The following is a 23,786-nucleotide window of genomic DNA, read 5'->3' as shown; positions in this document are numbered from 1 at the left end:
TGCAGGAAACCCCGGGGTTACGGGCATGCCAGTTAAACTGTGACTAAAATATACAATTAATCAGACCTAACAAAACTAGTTGTTAAAAAAAGAACATTCTTCCAATACAATAATATAATGTCATTGTAATTTAAATGACTTAAAATCAGGAAGAGAGTTTTCGTTTACAAGATAATAAAACAATTAGTGACTTATTGGTGGTGGTGGTAGTTGGTCAGTGTAGCCACACATATAAGTTGAGATAATTTACAGTGAGTTTCTTGAATTTAATATCTTTATTTTTTCGTTTTTGAATTGGATTACCATAAAATAAACATATAAAAGCACTTCTGGAATTCCACAAGTATTTTACGTTGTTAGAAAAAAGACAAAATGAAGAAATTAAATGTATAATCATAGTTTTTAATGTAATGTTGACAGTTTCACAGTTTTAGAATAAAAACACATTTGTTTTTACTTGACATAACTCTCTTTTTTTTTTAATGTGCCCTCTAAAGAGGAATATGTAACCTCACTTAAACTGGTATGTCGGCATACCTCTGGGATAAACCAAAATGTTGGTTTTTACCATATGGAAATATCTGATTTCCTGGTCTCCCCTGGATAGATTATCTATTTATTATTCTAAGCCCGAATACATAGAATAATGAAATAAGTTAGAGAAAATTCAAAAGTATAATAAAAGATATTTTATCAAATCCAAAACAACTATATGCAAAAAAACTCTCCCAAAACTTGGAAACTAAAAATTATGAAATTAAATCTTAAATCTATTTCATTTCTATCTCCACAAAACTGACAAGCAAATATGAAATTGAACTATATCAAAAAAGTCACAAAGTAGTCTTACAGATTAAATTCATCTAACCATTACCAAGAACTTCTACATCATCAATAAAACTTGAAACCCTTTTATAAACCTTGCTCTTATCCCTAGCTCCACCTTGTTCAATCTCTACCTTCACCTCCTTCTTATGGTGCAGTTGTGGTGATGTTATAGTTATGCCCATTTGACCCATTTTACATACTTAAGTCACTAACAATCGTATAAAATTCTAGTAATCTTTTCATTATTTCATGTCATAAATAATCTTTTATAATTTTCCGTTGTGACTTTTGGTGACAATTTGGAGTGGGAGATCATTCTTTTAACTTCCATTGGGAGTCATCCCAAGATGTTGTTTGTGGGTTTGGTAATGTAATTGGTTGCCACCAGCAGTTGTCATGGTAAGATGAGTTTTAATTTTTAGAATTTTGCTCACTTGAGGTGCAGTAGTCTATCCTTCATGAAATAAGATGCCCCAAAATAAATAGAATAATAAACCAAAACTTATTTCTAAACAAAATAGAATGGGTTGGAATTGACTCCTTACAATACTCATCAATACTCATTGGTTAATGGGTTTAATTATTCAGAATTTTCAAATTAACACAAATGATTGTTAAAAATCAGTTGTGTTAATTTAAAAAATGTTGAAAAATCCATACTATTAGAGTTTTTGAATTAAAGTAACCCATAACTATCACATAAATAATAAAGAAATAGCAATTCTGAAAATATTTGTAAATACTAAATCTATGAATCTATCAGTGTGAATATTTTTATAATAATTTATATATATTTGACTTTTATATACTAAAATTTGAGACATTCTTACCTTAAGTTAATCCAATGAGGCATATTATAATCATCAATTACAGTTGTAACATTACTGCTTTTTTGTTTATTATGGAACTATAATAAGATAATCAATATATTTTTATTAATGTATACAAATTAAAAAATAAATAAAATATATTATATATTTATAAATCTTTAATATGATAATTATTAATTAATAAAAATAATAACCATTCAGAAAATATCAATTAAATGTAAGAAAATTTTAAATAAAATTTACATAATGATGAACACAGAACCGATAACTTGAGATAGTTTTTTCCCCCGTTGAAGAAAACGGGGGAAAAATCTATCTCAAGATAAACGTTTTTTAACTCCTTCTGAGTTCTTCTTCAGGCACTATAACAGTAACCACATGGAACATCGTTTCAAAACATAAAAGCTTTTTTGAAAGAAAAATAAATTTGAACCATAATTTGAATTATGAGTATAAACAATTCAAAGCCATCCATGTGTTGTCCTGCATGCAACGAAGATTCAACCAAAGACTATACCGTCATGTCTAGTAGAGCCTGCTAGGCTATTGACATCATCATTTCCTCCTTAAAATTTATATAAGATGACACAAAATTAGCTTTAAAGATTTCTATGGCCTCCAACCATCTGAGGTGTTCCATTTGTTTTCTTCACGCTGATTATTGGTTCTTTGTCATCTTTCGTTTTGGATGACAAAATCATAAAGCATCTGTTTTCTCGAACTTTTGCATCAACTTTCTGCACCAAGTCTTCAGTAATGACAGATGGTCACCTGCTATGCTACTCATCATGGACATTAGTATGGCAATCTTTAAATGCTCTAACCCGTTTTCTTACCATCCCATCACTCAATATTTTTTTTATACACCTCACTAACCTGCCGATGAATGTCAATTGCTTTCACGTCTTTTGCATTTAAAAAACGAATCACTGCGCATACTTTACAATCAGCAAAATTTTCAATTGTCTGAGGCATTTTAAATACACAAATAAACATAAAACAAATGAATGCTTCTGTAATGGCATCCGTGGCTAGCCAATAGATGTAGGTACTCAGTGCACATTTGTGAAACACCAACTGCAGCAATGCAGTGGCCCTATTTTAAAACAGCACCTACTTAAAAAACACACCATGTACAAAATTTTAACATAAGAAAATTCTACAGGTAAGTATGATGATAAGTTCAAGCATTTTGATGAAAACAGAAAATTAACAATTAATTAACATTAATATGATAAATTCAATACTTAATAAACTTAAAATTATTTTACCTTAAATAATGGTACGGCATGAAGGGGTTGTTCTCCTAAACATACTAGATCACTTCCAATTCCTAAAATATTAAATTTATGGATGTTTTAATATATCTCATGCTTTTTAATCAAATAAAAATAAATAAAACAAAAATAATACCATTATCTATAATTCGCTGTTTGGTTATATTAGTTAATTCACGATCAACTTCAAAAACACCAACTCCAGGTGATATAACTACAGAAAGTTGACCAGTACGATCAAAACTACGATCCATGTAGTGTTTCTCAAAAACTGTAATACATTAACATTATTCAAATGTTCCAAATTCAAATTATTATTATGACAAACTCAAAGAATCAAATGTTTATCTTTGATAATTAAAATAGTTACAAAACTCATTACTTTCCTGTAATGAGTTTTGTAGCTATTGTTGTTCGTTTGATTATTTTTGCCTCCTGTGATCTGTTCTGGGAATAATATCTAAAGTTCTCTTTTCTGTTTCTTTTTCTTGGTGGTTTCATAAAAGTTTATATAAAAAATAGAGAAAAGTTATTATTGTGTAGTCACATATGGATAATGTGCATAAAATCTTTAGTATTTTTCTTAGCCACATATAAACAATGCGGCAGATCAGCAGAACAGACTACAGTTTGACCTGTTGGATCTGAAGTGAAAATGATAGACCTCAAATTTTTTATCTGAATAAATTACAGTCTTCTAAAATTTCTCAAGAATTTGTTTTTTAGCTTTATAAGTATTATTATAAAGATGTTTTTATTTTACTGTATATTTTTAGAAATTTTCTGCTATAATTCAGAAATAAAATTATATAAAAATCTGAATTAAATTCAAATTAAACTATAATATATGTGTGTGTATTTAAATTATAATAACAATTTATATAATCAAATAACTATTTATTTATAGAAATATTGATGTTATGCTATATATTTAAGTAATTTATTTACTATTTTTTTTTTTTTATAAATACACCGGTGTCCAAAATTAAGATAAAACACAAATTATAGGATATCTAAAAAAGTACTTAAATCAGGACAAAATTTAGTTCACAGATATCTTATGCCATGAGTTAGTCAAACATTAGTCATACAAAATGAAAACAAAAAATTAATGTCTAAAGTATTGTTCAACCCTTTACTAACACCGGAAGTATATTACACTTAGAATCAAAATTGGCAAATTTTTCGATTTGAAATTTGTTCTATTTTTTCTGAAGTATTCCATTTCCACCTGAAGAAGAATTTCAAAAAGTTCGAAAACATTTGTGGGACGATTTTCTATAGGATAAACGCCTGTAACAGGTTCGATTTTTGATTTGATTTGTAAGTGTAATGTCTAAATGTCTAAATTATTATAGAATTAAATGTTCTGCTGGACCCGTGAAAAGTGTACAGTACATTTATTTAACCTGTAATGTCTAAAGATCTGCACATTTTGCCAAGTGTACTCAAAACATAATGTAGCAGATCCTAAAGAAAGAAGTCGCTAATAGGGAATATGACCATCCTGATAACTAAATAGCACCCACAATAAGCTATCATGTTGTTTATAAGGTTCTACAGAAGACTTTGGGGCAATAAATCCTACACTTTTAGCTCAAGACAGGTCCTGGAGGAGCTAATGTGCTACACTGGTCCATTCCAGACATACTCAATCTCTACTGTAGTGGTCATTTTCTTTGATGGTCAAGATAGAGTTGGTAGATTATCAATCTGCCAACTCTATCTTGACTCATCAGAAAACATAACAAGGGTCCACTGATTCTTGCCCAGAGATGATGCTCATGAGACTAGAAAAGATAGGCTCTCCTGTGGGAAAGACTGAGAGGGGCACATTAACTTTAAAAATTCAAATAATATAAATAAATAACAGAAGTTTTATAAACATTTTTACTTTCAATAAAGTATATTTGAAGTTAATTTTATATCTCAATGTATTTTGAAATAATATCAAATGTCAAGTACACATTACAATCTCAATTAATGATTAATGTATTCTCAAAAACTTGATGGTAAAATTAAATAATTAATTTAGTTTAATAACTCGGATTTTCCATAATATTATACCATGTTACATTTCTAACAAATATTAAAAATTCATTATACAGTACTGTATAATGAATTTATGATGTTAAAAATAAAGATAGAAATTTAATAAATTCTAACATTAAGATAGTATTATTCATATGAAAATGTATTAATAAAATAGTTGTAATTTTGCTTCATTTTATTTTATTTTTTTCAGTCTTGAGTGATTATTAGATCTTTAAAGCTCCTATTAAAAATTCTACAATAGTAATAGTATTTTATAAATTATTTCAACACACAAATGTATTTATTCTCTTTTGTAATATATATATTTTCTTCTAATTTTATCTATAATATTGGGATTCTCAGATTAACTGTATATAAACAAAATCAGAAAAAAGATTAGATCAAAATTATAGAAGATAGTATACTTATGATAAATGTGATGTATTATTTAAATATTTGTAACTAATTATATTAAGTAATTATTGAATTTTTAAACATTTAAAAATTATTTTTATACTTTATGGAGAAAGAAACTCTTAATAGTTTATTTTTATTTACATTTAAAATTCAGTAATTGATTTTATGTTTCATAAGACACATTTATGAATACTGAAAGTCAAGTTAAATGTTTTGCAATAATTGAAATATAATGCTCATGTTATTCAAATTCAAAAAAAAAAGGAAAAAAAAAATTAAAATAGTTAATAAAGTTATAATGAATTTAGAGTAATCATCTAAAACAGTGCTCTGCAACCTTTTCCAATGCCTGGTACACCTAGATACTTCCCACCAAAAGTAAAAATAGACAAAAAATACAGGAATTACAAAGTTAAATAAAAGTATATATTGAAAGAAAAATTTGCTAATTTATTGTTTTTTACTCGTAATAATATAAAAATATTTGAAATTAGTTTAAAATTGATTTTCTTATTTCAATTTTATTTCTTAATAACCTGGGTGTGAAAAGCAAATAATCAGGGTCTCAACTCCATGAATGTCACACCTAGCATTATCTCACAATACACTGGCTATGGAACTCTGATCTAAAAAATATTATGATGAGAAATTCATTATAATTGTTGACTACCTGAAAGAGGGTTGTCTGATTTTATATTATGTTGCTAACAGTCATTTTTGCTTGTTTTTGAGTATCACTGCTTTCCTTTTACATCTAAACGAGCATTATAATGATTATTCTCTTAAATAGTTACCAACTAATAGTAATTTTAACAAATTTATGAAATATAATCATCATATTACATAACTGGCAATGCTTAAATCAAACTGCAAAATATTTTTTTTTATATAAAATAATTTGAAATATCATTTTAATTATATGTATAATTTACAAGCATTACTTGTGAATTAAATTTATGAAAGCATTATTTTACTTAATTTTTAATAATCTACTTATAATTCTTAACTTTTGTCATAAATATTGCTATATTGAAATTCTTCTAGTGACATTTATAAATAAATTATTTCTTAAAAATAACAATAATGATACTTTTTACTTTTTATTAAGCCTACATGCAGTGGCATATGCAGGATCTGAACTAGAGATGGGCAATTCATATTAGTTTCGAAGTGGGGAGGGAGACAGTTTTCACGACAGATGGCTCTAGTCTAGTCACAATATACATTATTCAAAGTGATACTAAACTGATACGTCTGTGCTGTGTGTCTGTGTGTCAATTACTACATTTTAATTTTTCTTCTAATGGGCAGCTGCCCTTCCCTGCCCCTCACTGGGTAAGCCCTTGCCTAAATGATTTCTAGATAGTATAAGAGAAAACCGATAAAATTTCAGTAAATATTTTATTCCTTAAAGCAGTGGTTCTCAACCTTTCTGAAGCCACAGAACACCATTCATATACTTTTTATCATGCAGAGTATTGGCATCAATATATTCAAAAATCATTAAGCAATTCCATGTTTACTATTCTCACAAAACAATAAAGAAATAAATATTGAATTGAATAGAACAGTAAACATGGAATTATCTATGAATAAAGTAATATGTTGTAGTACATTAGAATAAATTTGCCATAAAGACTTTAAAATCTTTTCTCCTTGAAACACTGCAGACAAATTTGCAGAACGTGGGCTGAAAACCTATGCCTTAAAGTAACATACATACATTAATTTTACATATTTATTACTTACAGTTCTTAAGTTATTTATGAAATATTAATGACTTTTAAAAATTTTTAAATATCAAATCAAAATTGTTTACCATTCAAAGACATGTTAAGAACTTCAAGAAAATTTCCTTGAGATGATGTTGAATTAACAGCATGTGGAATTTTTATTCCTGGTTTTTGGTGACATTCTAAAACCATTTGCTGATATTTATTGAAGAGTTTTTTTAATATTATTAAAACTGAACTCCAATCATCATATCTTTCATTTTGCACAGCAACCCTTACAAAATATTCAGTCTTTAAATACTTAACAGATCAATAAATGATGTTACATTTAAGGTTAGTTTCAAATATACCTGTAGAAATCTTCATAAAAACGTCCCTTATAATCTTGTTGTAAGCATTCTCTCATATATTCAGGAAATTCTTCAGTACTGTGTGCTTCATAAAACGTTCTCGAAAAAAGTACTATTGTTACATCATGATTGCAACTTAGTTTCTATGGAATAAATGTCAATTAAAATTTATGTGCAAACACAAAATAAAATTATTACAAAATCAAGCATTTAATAATATATTTACTTTCCACTTGGCAAACAAATCAGACAAAAATCCATTCACTGCTTTTTCAAAATAAAGGTCGCCATTAATATCAAAATCCCACATTTCTGAACTCATTTGAAGAAATAAATATACCATACTACTAGCAGAACGATAAACAATTTTTGAATCTGGTGTAATAACACCACAGGATACTCTCTCACCCTGAGACCACATCTCAAACACCTGACACCTAAAATAGTTATTGACAGATTAGCAATAGTATCGCATAATTACATTTTAAATTTTATTAATAATCTTACCTAATACTATAAAATTCTATCTTTTTGTTTATATATACACAAGTATTTATCTGAAAAACAAAAAATATTTATATACAAAGCTTGACATGTTTAGATTTTTTGATTATACTTATTTTATTATGTAAAAATTATAATGTAGTAATTATAAAAATATTAACTTCTAAATTAACGGTAATGTTAAACTAATAAAAAATTTGCTTTATAAGTAACAAAACAAACAACTGTGTTTTGGTGTTAAAACCTTTTAATCAACATAAAGCATATACACAAGCACTTTTGATGGTGCATTACAGCCTTTATCAGACAAAAATTTCTGTAGAATATTGAACAAAAATTTTTTAAATTAAGAGAGCACAAGTACAAAATTTTTTTCTCTCACATACTTAATGATCTTTTAGTCATTTTTAAAGTTTTGATTAAATGCAAAGGAATGCAAATCATTAAACATAGGGCATAAAACCATTGTGGCCGTCGGCCATGATATTGTATATTTTGTATATTTTATATTGAATTAGTCTTAGATTTTCTTTGTTCCTTTGTCTAACTCTTTCTAGAACTTCTTTTGTCTAACTCTTCCTAGAACTCTCTTTGTCTAACTCTTTGCCCTTGGGGGAGGATTATCTTTCCCTCAATAGTAAGAACAAAAGAGGGAGTGAGGCCCTGAAGCAAAAGAGACAGAAAGAGTGCCAGTCTGGGTTGGAATCCCGAAGAGGTAGGAGCTGAAAGGGAGAAGGGTGATCTAAGAGGATAAAGTGCAGAGAGAGATCATCGAGGAAAGACGACTCAGTCTGAAAGAAAAAGATTATATACGAAAGATCTATAAGGAAAAGGGCTACAAACGTAACAAAAGAGAGAGATCCGAAGTTGTTCCCCACCAAAAGACACATCGCAAAGAAACCCGGGTATTTCTACTACTTTTCTTATCTTTCCTTATTTCTTCTATTCTTCCAATTTCTTTTAGTTTTAAGTTAGTATAAGTTAGCGTAAGTGAATACGGTCCTCGTCAGATTGTCGCGTGTGTGCAAGATAACTGTTTTTTTTGAGGACAAACTTTTAATTCCTGTATATATAAAATTCTAGAAGTTGTAAAGTTGGGATCCTATGTAAGAACCTGTTCAGAGAGAATAGAACTACTTTGTATTAAGTTTTATTTCGTACCATTTCGCTCGCGGGATCGTGTACCTCTTGTTACGAACACCACACCATTGTTTATCATTGCCCAGCACCTATGTTGCACAAGCTACATTTTTCAACCTTCAATATTACATTGGAAACTATTTTAAAATGCAAGATAGTCATGTTGAATTGTCTTGATTTACATGGTTAACAGAGATGGTAGGTTAACTCTAGTATTTAGTGATGTATAAATGTGCTGGTGGTATTGTGTTAAATAAGGCATCTATTAAGATGCAAAAACAGGAATCTAATCTGATGAATGAAAACATGGATATAAAATTCAACAGTGATATACTCATTATCCACTAATGTAATCTCTTTAAACTTTCTACTAGTTGTAAAGCACCATGAATAATATATTCTCAGCTTAAGTGTTGGTTTCTTCTATGTAAGCCTGAAAAAGGCCCTGAAAATGGCCAAAAACATCAGCTATTGTGTAAATTAGAAACTTTGTCCTGCTGGAAAAGTGTATATGGTTTTCTCATGTTAGCTTGAGATTCTAGCTTTAGAAGTATTTCATGATTTATTACTTCAATTGAGATAAAACAGAATTGTATGGAATAAATGTTATTTGAAATCCTACTACTAAGATAACATATCTGCATCAAAATTAAACTCGGATCAGTTTAATACCAACATACTCTGTTTTTATTTTTTATTATTACACTTTTTATGAAGTAATATTAAATTTGCAGCACATTATAATAAGTATTTATTGTAAGTGACTTTATATTTAAATCAATTTACATCCTAAAAAACACAATTAAATAGTTTTAAATTAACTTTATATTTTTATATTACAACTTAAATGAGGAAAAAAATATTAATTTTTGTTACCAAACATTTTTTAATTCTCCACATGTCACTGCGTGCAAGATATTGATCTTTGAAAGTCAATTCTACAGAATCTAAAGCAACATCCTAGAATAAAACATTAAAAAAAATAATTTACTTCTTTTAACAGATTTAGAACAAAATATTTTGTAGCCACATATTAAAATACATTATTCTTTTTAATATTTAAATGGTTTTATTACTAATTACTAAATATAAGTATAATTACAGATTCAAATCTAATTTAGTAATATAGACACAATAAGTTTAACCTATTCCATGTTGAAATTTTTCTCCGTTGTGTGTTGCACCACATTGAATTTTTGTCGATGTTAAACCTAACGAAAATTACAAGTTTTTGAAAAAAATAATTGTGGCTATTGTATCATCCAAAATTTTTATATTTTGCACAAACAAAATAGATACATTAATAAATGTAAGAACAAAAAAATTATATTTCGGAAGTTAGTTTTAATATAAAAATTATAACGACTAGCGACATCTAGTTTCAAAAACGTTCTGATGCTGAAACGAGATATCTCAGGTCAACTGGTCAAGGTCATCACGTTTCAGCCAGAAATATCTTGGGAATACCAGGAACAGACCCTTAACAACTCAGCCATCTGATTAACAATTTTTTGCTGTGAAAGGCCCTTTTCAAATAAGAAGATAATTCATTTCTCTCATTCAAATGTCTTTCGTGTGTTTTTGACATTTTGTATCACTACAGAACATGTTGCTACAACTCAAAAGTACACTGAAAAGTCATTCTAAAAGTTGCTTGTGTTTACATGCTGAAAACATGTATTTGCAATTTTCATCATACCCAATCATGATTGACTAGTGGGCAGATACTTTTGTGTACATCTTTTTCCTTATTGATATTAATTATATTATGCATTTTTCCTCATTCAAAACATTGGAAATATCTGCTTTAAATATTATTGATTTTGGTGCATAATAATCAATAATTACGCCAAACTGTTTTAATTTTCTACATCTCAAGTACAAAAAGCTAGAAATGTGACATTAAATTTATGCATTAGACTGACAGATACTTTGTAACTATGTACAATATGCGTAACTCTATAGTTCAGATGAAACAGATAATAATTTGGATAGCAAAAGAAAGAAAAAAAAAAAAACATAGATTTTTAACAGTAAATTTATAAAAACGAAATATGTATCATTTGTTTAAAATATTTAATTTTCTAAATGGCGGTGCAGTACAGATAATCATCATTCAACACTTGTAAACACTAAGTAAGTTTTATCAATAAAAAGTTAACTAATAATAATAACTATATAATTATGTTATCTTTTAATGAAATAATATATTTAATTTTTAAATTACCTTTGGGTTAACAATATTTACAATCACATCTGCATAAGTCCTTAATTGAAAATTACTTGCAATAGATTGTTCAATGCTAATTGTATCTAATTTAAAAAATAATTTCATTTGTTTTTATTAAGAAAATTTTTAAAATATTTTTTAAAATATAAATAAAAATTACCTTTTTGGAGTTCTTCTTTAAAGCTAGTAACTTGTAACAATAAACGACTATAAAAATAAACAAGACAGTAAAGGTACAGTATCACAAATAAAAAATATTTTTATAAATCAAAATCATAATATGTATATTTTATTTTCATATAATATATGAAGACACAAATATTTAAAAATAATCATCATTTTATTTTGATCAGGACAGTAAAATTGGAGTCAGAAGCAAATTTAAATGAAGTCAGATCTTGATATCTTAAAAAATTATTTTAAGAATTAACAATTTTGCACCATATGATATTATTCTCTTAGTCTTAATTGTGTAATTTCTATTTTTACTATTATTATTATAGCCAATATTAAATTGTCTTAACCATACTATCACTAAATGTGGGAGATAAAAAAAAAAAAGACTATAAAAACATAGTTACAACAAGCATTAGAGTTATACTTAAGGATAAAGTCTAAAAATTATCCTCATGACTGATGTAGTTATGTAGAAATATTTCACGATACACACTAACCATTTCAGTAGGTTCACCAACATTAAGTATGAAATTCTGAAATTCCCATTTGTATAAATTTTTTTTACCATTAAGAATATTTTTTACAAATACTGTATATAAATTTTGTGTAACCAGCAGTTGCAGCTAAGCCAGTACTGGATATACAAAATTATACTTACAAGTTATACATAGTTAAATTATACTAATTACTGAATTGTAATTGAAAACAGTTAAATTTAACCGTTTTCAATTAAATTCAGAAATTCATCTGAAATTAGGAACTTTGTTGTACTTATCTCTATTTATCTGTCAAAGAGAATCTTTCCTGACTTTATATATCAGTAGTATCCGACTAGATATGCCCTGACACACATTTAAGGTGTGAAACGTGGAATGTAAAAGACAAATGATATGAACAAGCCACTAGGAACAAAAATATTTATTAGCTGAATTATTTAATTAACAGGATACTAATGCCCGTCACAGAGACGAATTCTCACGGATATATCTATAGTCTCCGCTCTCGTTCAGAATTTTACAATTTACGTTACACTCGATATGATTAGAATTAACTACTTATAACTATACTTACAACTAAACTTAACCTATCACTATAACTAATAGAAATAGATAGATGAAGAAAGTAATAGGAGGCGCTACCGGTAGTTAGACGAAAGGGGTCCTGATCTGGGAGGTCAATTACGATGGATGTCCAATCCGTTAGCATCAGGTTTTATACTATGCGGTGGATACTCGATATGCACTGAGGTGTTTCTTGAGACTTCACAGGAACAGATCTCTCAATTAGTTCTCAATTCTGTCCCACCCTTTCTATCTGGGCTCTATCCGTTGGTCTTCGTTTCACGTACGTACCGAAGGAGTCTCTCTCGACCTTCCTTCTCGGTGTCCGATCCAAAAGTGTCCATTTTTCTTACCCCTCTCACTCACAGTTCATACGGGCAGGACCCCCTCCTGTCCCTTTTGTGAAAACCACCAATCAGGACCCACGAAAAATGCCGTTCCTGTCAGGTGACGGAAAGGGTTAAAAGCGGAAGGGAGAAGAATTAAGGAAAGAAGAAAGGGTTCTAATTCTATACACAGTATTTACAAACAACAAAATGGCAGACAGCCACAAAGGAATCAGTATCTGTAAGAGCTAATGATGTAGGGCCTCCAGCTAATTTGACTCCAACAATTCAACACAGGTTAATATGAGTCATTTCAATGCAAGGTTAACCTGATGCAATTATTACAAAAAAAGATAATAAAAATGAAATTATTATACTATAAAAAATGATAACTTCTTATATGTTTGTTTTGAAATAGGAAGAATTGACTTCATTTTCTTGGCTAGATGAATATTTTCATAAAATAAATACTATTTTCTTTACTAATAATTCATATGTAATTAAAATAATTTTCAATTTTTGAATGATTATTTGTTGGTATTAGAGATTAATTATTATTTTATAAATTTAAAGGCATTGAATCATATTGCAAAAGCTGCATTTGTGCTAGACTATCATGTTTACTGGTTATAATTACTACTTTGTACACTTTAGAGTGGTAAAACTGGATTTTTATGTACTCTATAAAGATCATAACAGTGATTATTTTATCATATATCTTCTAAATAATTATGTTTGAATAACATATAAAAAATTAGAATAATAAAAATAATAATAATAATCAAATTTGCTTGCTTTAAATTGTACTCACATCAAATTGTCTGTATCAAATTGACCTACAGGCATGATTGGTAACATAAAACACCAGAATATTAATGGCATTGTAACAATATTATATCTTGGTTGTTGTCAATCAGGTTAATCTATTTACTGAGTGGAAGTTAATTTAATGTTATTTATTGATTCTAACAAACTTTTTGTCATTTTTTACAGGGCATAAGATGTTATCTAAGCATTACACTCAATGTGAGAGCCTGGACTTGACGAAATTTTTGAGGGAAAAAATTTTTGTCTTTTGCAAGTTAAATTGGTTCAAATCCCAGTGAAAAAATTTTCAATTTAACTACCAGAAGATGATTGCATCCTTCTCCCTGGAGTCATTTCCTTTCCCAGGTGACACATCAAATGTGTCATGGAACTAACTACAAATATTCACCATTGGTCAAAAATAGTAACATGGCTTAAAGAGGGCATCAAAATCAAGGGGGAGGACCCCAAAATAAAAAAGTAGAATCGAGGATGAGAGAGTCGTCAGGGTCTGAGAGTTCGCCGATCCACCTCCTTTTCATGTGAGTGTAGTTTAACCGTGCTCCATCGCCAATCCCTTTGACTGCCATTCCTGTCTATTGCTGCCATTCTCCGAACATTCGAACTTCTCGATCCAAGAACCCTGATAAGCCAACACAACAAACTCGAATTTTCTCAACAATCTACGATTCCGTTCATCAAGCAATCTACAATCTAAACCCATTAATCAAGTTATCAAGGTATTTAGCATTGCGCATAATAATGTAAGCTCTCTCTCTCGGCTTAGAACCCATTAACCAGTACCTATTAGTATAAAGCTTAACCAATTATGTTATGCTATATCAGCCTTATCCATTATGTTATGCTATATAAGCCTTATCTATTATATGACACTATATAAAAGCTATAACGGAACTCTCTGTTATCCTATGTATGTGTGTAAATAGTTTGCATAAATAAACGGGTATTATTTCTTTATAATTAAGTTGTGGTGTGCACTTCTTCCAGTCGTCTCTCAGGACATCTCCATCCCAGGCCCAAGTGCCTACAAACATAACCGCTTGCACAAAAACGAAATTAACTGCCATCAAGGTTTCTGTGTCTATCCTAAAAGACACAGTGGCGTCAGTCCTGATGTAGACATTGCAGATCTGATGCCGAGTCTTTGGTCACACTCAATATCTCTGAATTGTTGCCCAAGTTGCACAACTGATATTTGAAAGATACATACAGCTTTAGCTATTGTTGTAATATATATTAAAAATAAATGTTCAACTTATTTACTATCAATTTTTAAACATAATGTACAAAGTTGGTGCCTCAAAAAATATTTAATTGAATTCATAATATTCAAAAAATTAATTTGACATAAGTCATACTTATTTAATTGAGAACAAAATTTATATTTATATATATCCTACATGTATAAATTTTATCTTATAATTAAATAACTCATCGTAGACTGCATAACTTATCAAAACAACAAACTCAGAACACCTTATAAATATGCAGCCGTGTTTATTAGATACTAACTAACGTTTTCGGTCGTATTTAACGACCTTCTTCAGGATAGAACATCAAAAAATCGAACACAAAGACACTTTGCAGTAACGCACAAGCATTTGGAACGTTTTTAAATGAAATTCTAAATAGAATTGCGTGCGCCATCTCTACATCGATGAGTATTAAATAACACAATACATGAGAATAAAGTAAAAATAAATAACGGACAATGAAAATAATATGCTCCATGGAGACATTAAAAATAAAATACAAACATAAAAATACGGTTCCCTATGTTCTGTGCGCCGTTCGGCTTGGCACCGTATTTTTATGTTTGTATTTTATTTTTAATGTCTCCATGGAGCATATTATTTTCATTGTCCGTTATTTATTTTTACTTTATTCTCAGGTATTGTGTTATTTAATACTCATCGATGTAGAGATGGCGCACGCAATTCTATTTAGAATTTCATTTAAAAACGTTCCAAACGCTTGTGCGTTACTGCAAAGTGTCTTTGTGTTCGATTTTTTGATGTTCTATCCTGAAGAAGGTCATTAAATACGACTGAAAACGTTAGTTAGTATCTAATAAACACGGCTGCATATTTATAAGGTGTTCTGAGTTTGTTGTTTTTATAATTAAATATAATGAACTTCATATAATTATTTATCCAGTTACATACAGGCACACTTCATTCCTGAACACTTTAAATGGTGTTCAGAAATGAAGTGGCTGGATAAATAACAATAATATCTATATAAAGTTCAAAGCTATGTCAAAATATGGATTAAATATAATAATAATTTTAATGTGACATGTATTCAATATTTGTTAGAAAAATTATTATTATTAAATATAAATACAGGACATATTAATAAATAACTTAATACATTATTTATATTTGAAAATTATTTTTTATTTCAAATATTTCTAAACATTCAAAGTTTAAATAAAAAGAAAAAATGCTGATGTCTAAGAATAAAACTACAAAATAAAATTTTTATTTAATAGATTTGAATGTTTAAAATAAAAATTACAAGGCATATTACACGAACAAGGATGATGATAAAAGAAAATAATCTGAAATATTCTCCTTCAAAATTTACTAAAACTTTAATTTCATAATTCTCTCTTATTCAATTCAAATCTAAAATTTATATTAGACAATGTAATAAAATTACCATTTTTACTTATCAAGTTTCAATTACTACTTCAAAAACAAATTTATATACAAAATCAATATTTCAAAATTACCTGTATTCATCTTCAGGAGAATAAATTTCAACTATATCACGAGTTTTCAATGATGGGAAATCTTTTTGGTTTATGACTAGACTTTCCTCTGAAATCATATCAATTACAATGAAATTAATGTAATTCATTATCTAAATAATAATAATTATTGCTGTCAGGTAACATTATAAAGAAACATTTTTAAATTAAAAAAACAAATAAATAAAAGAAAGCATATGCATTAAACATATATATACTATTTTTTAATGCATATGCTTACTTTTATTCTTTGATTAACAATATATATATGTATATATTTAACTTTATTGCTATAATCTATAAATCTTTGATATGTGAAATTTCCTAGAAAATTGATTTTTCAATTAACATCAATCAAAATACAACCTTAGTGAATAAATGACACTAAAGGTCAGATAATTACACCCAAATATGTAGTTTATAATATAGAATTTTATTTATTTATCAATTTTTAGTTCCATAAAATATGTCTAAAACATATCATCTAAATGATACAAATAATTTAAGACTTTCTTTTCTATTTTTCGGTAAATTTATTATAATAATATTTCAAAGTAAATTGTTTTAATATTTATGTACACATTTCATAGAATTTACTTTTAAAATTTTCTTTAATTTCAATTTTTACATGTTGCTTTATTACTTAACCTTATCCATCAGTTCTAAGTGTATATAGCTTTAATAATTAATTATCATCTAATATTTTTTTCTATTTTAAATAAGTTATTTTTGAAAATTAAGTATATTTTTGAATTTTCATTTCCAATTGTAAATGAATAAATTAAATAATATAAATAAATCACTGAGGGAGAAGATTTATCTTTTAAAAACTAGAAGAATGAAAGAAATGAAAAGAAACTTTTTTACTTCTGAAAAATTTATAATTTATTGATAAAAATAATATAAAATAATCTATTATACAATCTGATTTAATTTTGATTTGCATATTGTTTGTTATAACTTAGTCCTTAACAATTAATTTATATTCTTAATTTAAATCAAATTTATGATTTCATTATTGACATTGATAAAAATTAGGTAAACTTGGGCCAATATCAACATTGTACAACTTGTCATTAATTTTAGCAAGCACTTTTATCCAAAATTTGGATTGGATTGGTGAGACAAGTAATACAAGGAGTTGTCTTTTAAGAGAGTCTTCTATGGAAAAGTGGTCCCTATTTAGATATTGCACGTACGAATAAAACCTGAAAAACTCCACACAGCCAGTGCATTCATCAGACATTGGCCCACAACCAACTATCAGTGTTAAGTGCTTTTTACCAACTCAACCACTGTGGGTCTCATCTAAAATTAAATAAGACTTCTTCATGCTTAACAATGCTGTAAACAATAAGTTAAGCTTGAGAATGTCTCTTTAATTTTGGACAAAAATATCTGCTAAAATTAAAGAAAAAATAAAAAGTTATGTTATTGTACCAATTTTATTATAATTTACAATTTTACAATATTCTGGTGACCAGTTGGTTTTGACATCAGCAGTTATTTTCATGGTTAATTTTTAAATGTAGAATATGTTATCTTATGAATTCATTTAGTTTTTAATATCAAATGAGAAACAACATTTCTATGAATCAGATTATAAGACATCTTTAATTTTTTACTTGTTCATATTTACTTCTAATATAAGCTAACAATAAACAAACAAACAAGCTAATAGAAAATAGAAATTCAAATATAGGCTAAATTTTATTCAAACTTCAATTATAATTTTTCTTAAAACAAATCTTGAAACTAATTTTTCTTCAATACATGTTAATGTTGATATATATACTCTTCAGTAATTTATATCAAATTTTCAGTAAATTCTGATTATAGTAATTATTCATCTATTTTCAAATAGAAAGCAGATTTTAACATGATTCTTTTAGGACAGGAGTAAAATAGATAATCTAAAAAATACACAAAAAAAATCATTTAATATTTTGTTAAAGTTAAATATAGATTTACATCATGTTACAGTTTAGATTTAATATGATAAGCAACAAGAAAAAGGAGATAAATATAAATAATTCACTGATGGTATCAGTGACAATGGAAAATAATGGATTAAAAACTGAAGTAAATAAAACTGATAAATATATAAACATAGCATATTCAACTGCTCAAAACTGGGAATACATTAATAAACACTGCATATATAACCAATATCCAGCAAGAAGAAATAACAAAAAAGTAAACACTCAACCATGTTTAATGGGTATCGTCAGCCTAACTCCAAGTTAGCCTGACATTGGTTATTTGTGCAGTGTTTATTTTGCATAGCATATTTTCCAATAAACTGAATAAAACTTCAATTTACTGATAGATTGTTTAGTCATTACAACATTTGGTAAATGAATTGAAAATTTTAATCAGTTCCAAAAAATTACACTCATGTCCAAAAAATAAGCATCTAATCCATGGATATGTCCATAGAATAATTCTTGTTGAATTAGAATTTGGATAAAGAAGAGAACTCGATACAGTCCTATGAACATTGTGAAAAGAGACCAGTGCAGATGGTGGTATTATGGTCTGAGACAGCATTATATTTAATGGCTGCACTGAGCTCCATGTTTTTTGCATGTGGTACCATTACTTCACAAGAAGATAGAGATGAGATTTTGGAGCATGTAATTTTTCTGAAAAGTTGTAGGTATTTTAAATAAAATTTCAAGTTTTTGTTTAACTAGAAACAAGAAAAGAGATGCAAGTCTGCTAATAATTAATATGTAGTATTTACTTTCCAAAGAAGAGCAGCATACCTATAATCACTTCAATGAAATAGCTTATCAAATCAATCAGTAACTTCATTCTGATTAATTTCAGAAGCAAGCTGTTATTTCCATAATAATCTTCTATAACAGAATTTCATGAAATTATACTGTAAAAGTGCATTTTATGGAATTAAGTTATTTGTCATAACAGTTAAATAATTAATCGTCATAAGTGCTAAATTGCTAATTTAAACTAGTGTTTCCCAATTTAACTTGATCACAGAATCCTTTTGAATACAATAAAAAATTATGGAATCCCTAATAGAATTCTTATGCATGAACTTAAGAGATTAGAAAAATGTGCATAATGTAATATTTTTTAAAATAAATTTTAAAAAATATTACATTACAGTCAAATTCAAAAATGAGTCAACACTACATACGGTTGACAAAAACACAACATTTATAAAACAAATGAATATACAGAGGTTACAATGTTCACGACAACTAGAAAACAATGATACGATGATTAACAAGTTTCCACACATGTACAATTAAGAGTTCAGATAGTCACTGAATCTGTAACAGGTCCATTGGATGAACACCTTGCGACCTTTCTTGCACAGACGTATTCGCAATAGAGTCCTCGAGTCCTTTTTGCACACCTAGCACTTGTCAGTCCAAAAGAGCTTTCCAAGTTCAAAAGGGAACCCTTTCCCACCTTAAGCTGTCTCTTTTATACTCATTGGAGTTAAATTCGCTCCACCAATCAGCATCCGACGTCTCCAGCTCGTCCGGCCAACGTCCGATCTCCGTCAGCCAATCGCCAATCGCAGATTTCAAACAAATGGCAGTTTTCCTAACCGACATTCTCCAATGGTTGCTTTCCAACTGACTTTCTAATGGCTATCGCTTTGAATTACAAAAATTCCATTATGACACAAAAAGGCGGGAATTGCACGTCTGGGCGATTCCAGCCACGACAATTACGTTATTTTCTTGCATATATCAATAAAAATCTCAAAAAATACATTACTCAAAATAATATATTTAATAATAATCTTGCTTCACCACCTAATACTTGCTGAGAAAAATTGCAAGCATTAGGTGGTGAAGTAAGATTGTTCATTAGCGTACTGATCAATATATTTAATCAATACATTAATGAACTCTGCTGAGTGTACTGATTAATACATTTAATATCAAATAAGGGTGCATTCATGCAATTGCTATTTGCCAAATGCCAAGCAAACATTCAATAAATACTGGATAGTGTGGATGGTTGTGATGAATATTCAGCCTTCACTGTTTTCAGGTTCTTATTAGTAGAACTTTGAGCATATAGCACCGGTTAAAAGGTTTTCAAGAAGTTACAGTGGCTTATTAGCAAATTATGCTGAATCAGAGGAGACAAATATTTGCCTCCATATAATTTATGTTGTCCATCCACACTTCTCAGCATTTAGCAAATAGCAAATATGTGGCTTTCATCATTGATGTTTCCATTTTAGTTTTTTTAAAACTAGATCTAGTCTTTCATTTTTGAATTTAGTTAATTTTATTTTATTTGGTTTATAGTTTAAATATTTATTTTATTTTTTCTATATAGTTTTTTCTGATCTTTTTCTTTGCAATATGGTTTATGATGATGTTATTATTTAAATTTCTTTATTTTTCACATTTATTTTTTCTGCTTCAGTGATATACCATCCACCATCTTCTTCTTTTAGGCTTTTTTTCATTTACAGATATGAACTACTCTTAACTATAAAAGCAATGATGCAAATTATTGTTTGAGAATTGTCCACTTTCTAGATCTCTCATAAGCATTTATTGTTCCTGCAACAAACCAATGCTCAGCAAATAATCAAATGTAGGCCTATATATGTATGTGCGCACCAAGTGTCAAACAGTTCAGTAAATAGTTTGGATAAAGGTGGATATTCAGCAAACAGCAAATGTCTGGACACGCCCTAACAAAATAAAACAATCTAGAAAATCCTTAGTTATTAATGAGAAGAATTTATTTTATTAATTTCAATTTCAAACAATTTTTATTGTTTTCAATTTTTGTAATTTTTTTACTATTTGATTTGATGCTTAAAAATCTTGCATATCAGGAGCAGCATTTAGTTGATTTCTAATAAAATCCATCCACTAAACAAAGCATTAATTATAAATACACCACTTTAACCTTATAATGCTTTGCAGTTATTTTAGAACATAACACAAATGAAATTAGAATGCATCGGAAACTATCGTATTTTCCAGCATATAGACGACTTTTTAACCCAGGAAAATCCTCTCAAAAGTCGGGAGTCGTCTTATAAGGCGAGTATATCCCAAACTCTATATTTTAACTGTAAAAGTCGGAGGTCGTCTTATACACCGGAAAATACAGTAAATACACTAATCACACCAGAAAAAATTTTTTCTAGAACTCCACTTGAAGAAGGTCCTAAGGTGGACCAAAAACATTTGTGTTACATTCTAAAATAACTACAAAGCATTATAAGGTTAGTACAGTGTATTTATACTGATTTCTGTATTCAGATTTTACTGCAGTATAATTTAAAAATCTAGTTTCAAGTTCAAATATGTGCCATATGTGCCTAAGTTCATTTTGTCAAGTATGCACTCAAAGGATGACAGAATTCTAAATTTTTCTTTGCAGAACACAATTTTGGAAACACTGATTTAAACCAAGAATACATACTGGGAGCTCTTGTAGTCAAACATTTAAGAACTAGAGGGTTGATGTGCACAGACTGCATAACAAGACAATTCCTCTAGTTCTTTTTTTTAAGATGCATGCAGTTGTCATATTATGAGCGTTAGAAGACTCCATATTTTATTGAGTTATTGGAATGTTTGCTTGCTTTTTATAAGTAATAAAAAGCAAGCAAACATTATAAGTGAAGGTAGTAAAGTAAAATCAAATTTGTTTAAAGAATATAATTTTAATGAAGCAATTAGTTACTTAGTTAAACTAAAATTACATATGTTTTGTTCCCAAGACAAAAGACAAAACCCTATGGACACTTTTGACTTTAGTTCAAATCTCATGTACAGGTACAGTACATGAATGTCTAAAATGTTTATAAATGATAACTCAATATTTACTGACTTTTAATATAAACAATGTTTTCTGCTCTAAAAATATGCTCCATATTATTCGTCTTGAAATGAGTGTTACCGCATTCAAAACAGAAAATGTACAGTCAAACTTTGGTTTTTGAACGACTCAATTTCCAAACAAATTGGTTCATGAACAAAATTTCAAACTCATAATTGTACAAACTGCCATAATTCAGTTGCCGAACAAGCTACTCTGCAAGAGCTAGCCACAGACGGACAACTCCCTATACTTCCTACGTTAAAGAATCTCAATGGCTCGACCAATTTGCGACAGGACCACCAATTTAGAAGTTACCGGTGCCGAGATCTCCTCACATCATTAGACGTCACGACGCAAATCGTCAACATTGCTATTTAAATTACGGTAGATTTCAATGCACAGGCAGGAAAGATACTACTTCCGTTTTTTTGGTACGCACCGCAGCCGAACTTAAATCAAATTAATTAATAAAAACTGCATTAATTGACATTCGTATAATATAAATGGCATCCAGGAATTCACATTTAAAGGTGCTTACATCAAAGTAACTAACAAAAATTTATGAATGTAATATTAATATTATAATATATATATATATATATAATATTACATTGCATTTGTAAGCATTTTTATGCATGAAATACAGCTAAAAAGTAAAAAAAAAACAGGCTTTATTTTGGGAATAAGGAACAAATTATGTTTGAAAACAAAGGTCTAAACAGCTATAAACAACTAAATTTTTTACAGCTGAGCAGATATTCTTGGATATTATAACAATTATATTTTATACATAACTAATATAATAAATATATGAAATATACATAATTTATGTACAAGAATTTGGCATTAATGTACTGTACTGTACATTATATATTTGCAATTAAAATTCTGAAATACAGTAAATATTTACAAATTTTATAAGTCAAATTTCATTCGGGGCATATCTGTTTATTTCATATATTTTTATATATATACAAATTTCTTTATGCATAAAACACTTACCACTAAAATTTTTTTGATGAACGAATAATTTAAACTGTTTCATATTTTTCTCAATATATTCTCAAGCATTTAAATGTTTCTTCTCGTGATTTGACCATGACATCTAATCTCTACCGTGCGACAAGCATGACAACTAACTGGGGCACATCGCGACATTTCACTTCACCCTCTAAAAGTATGGAATCGTCCATTCGTATTATTACGTCATAATCTTTCGCGTGTTTACAAGTCCTTTCCCTTGCCACAAGTTAAGAAAGTAAACAATTACCGAAGCGCCATTAACGGTGAAATTTTTAAATGATAAATTGTAAAAACGAACATTAATGCTTTAGTTTGTAAGCCATTTTTCTTAAGTTAAATTTTGAATTAATATGATATATTGTAGAAAAATAATTAGTATAGTAACTTACTATACCGTCGTGTATTCCCCAAAAGAGTGGCCAAGAAAAAGCAGAT

The 23,786-nt window shown here is 28.3% G+C and overlaps 1 protein-coding gene across 2 annotated transcripts in view; it reads right to left on the bottom strand.

Moving 5' to 3' along the window:
* The window catches only part of Iml1 (GATOR complex protein Iml1), an 82,069-nt gene extending 58,517 nt beyond the window's left edge, over positions 1–23,552 (bottom strand). For both annotated transcript variants that reach the window (XM_067276224.1, XM_067276226.1), the window contains exons 1-12: positions 23,331–23,552; positions 16,473–16,560; positions 11,504–11,550; positions 11,341–11,426; positions 9,990–10,073; positions 7,977–8,026; positions 7,696–7,906; positions 7,470–7,612; positions 7,206–7,393; positions 3,072–3,206; positions 2,930–2,991; positions 1,659–1,735 (exon numbers count right to left, since the gene is read on the bottom strand). In XM_067276224.1, coding sequence (XP_067132325.1) covers positions 1,659–1,735; positions 2,930–2,991; positions 3,072–3,206; positions 7,206–7,393; positions 7,470–7,612; positions 7,696–7,906; positions 7,977–8,026; positions 9,990–10,073; positions 11,341–11,426; positions 11,504–11,550; positions 16,473–16,560; positions 23,331–23,373 — 1,214 coding nt within the window. In that variant the 5' untranslated portion in view covers positions 23,374–23,552. The remainder of the gene's footprint in view (positions 1–1,658; positions 1,736–2,929; positions 2,992–3,071; positions 3,207–7,205; positions 7,394–7,469; positions 7,613–7,695; positions 7,907–7,976; positions 8,027–9,989; positions 10,074–11,340; positions 11,427–11,503; positions 11,551–16,472; positions 16,561–23,330) is intronic.
* Between the last annotated feature and the right edge of the window lie 234 nt (positions 23,553–23,786).

Source organism: Centruroides vittatus, unplaced genomic scaffold (genome assembly GCF_030686945.1).
Source record: "Centruroides vittatus isolate TY-2023 unplaced genomic scaffold, ASM3068694v2 contig_680, whole genome shotgun sequence".
Lineage (NCBI taxonomy): Eukaryota > Metazoa > Arthropoda > Arachnida > Scorpiones > Buthidae > Centruroides > Centruroides vittatus.
This window is presented reverse-complemented; position numbering and strand designations above follow the sequence as displayed.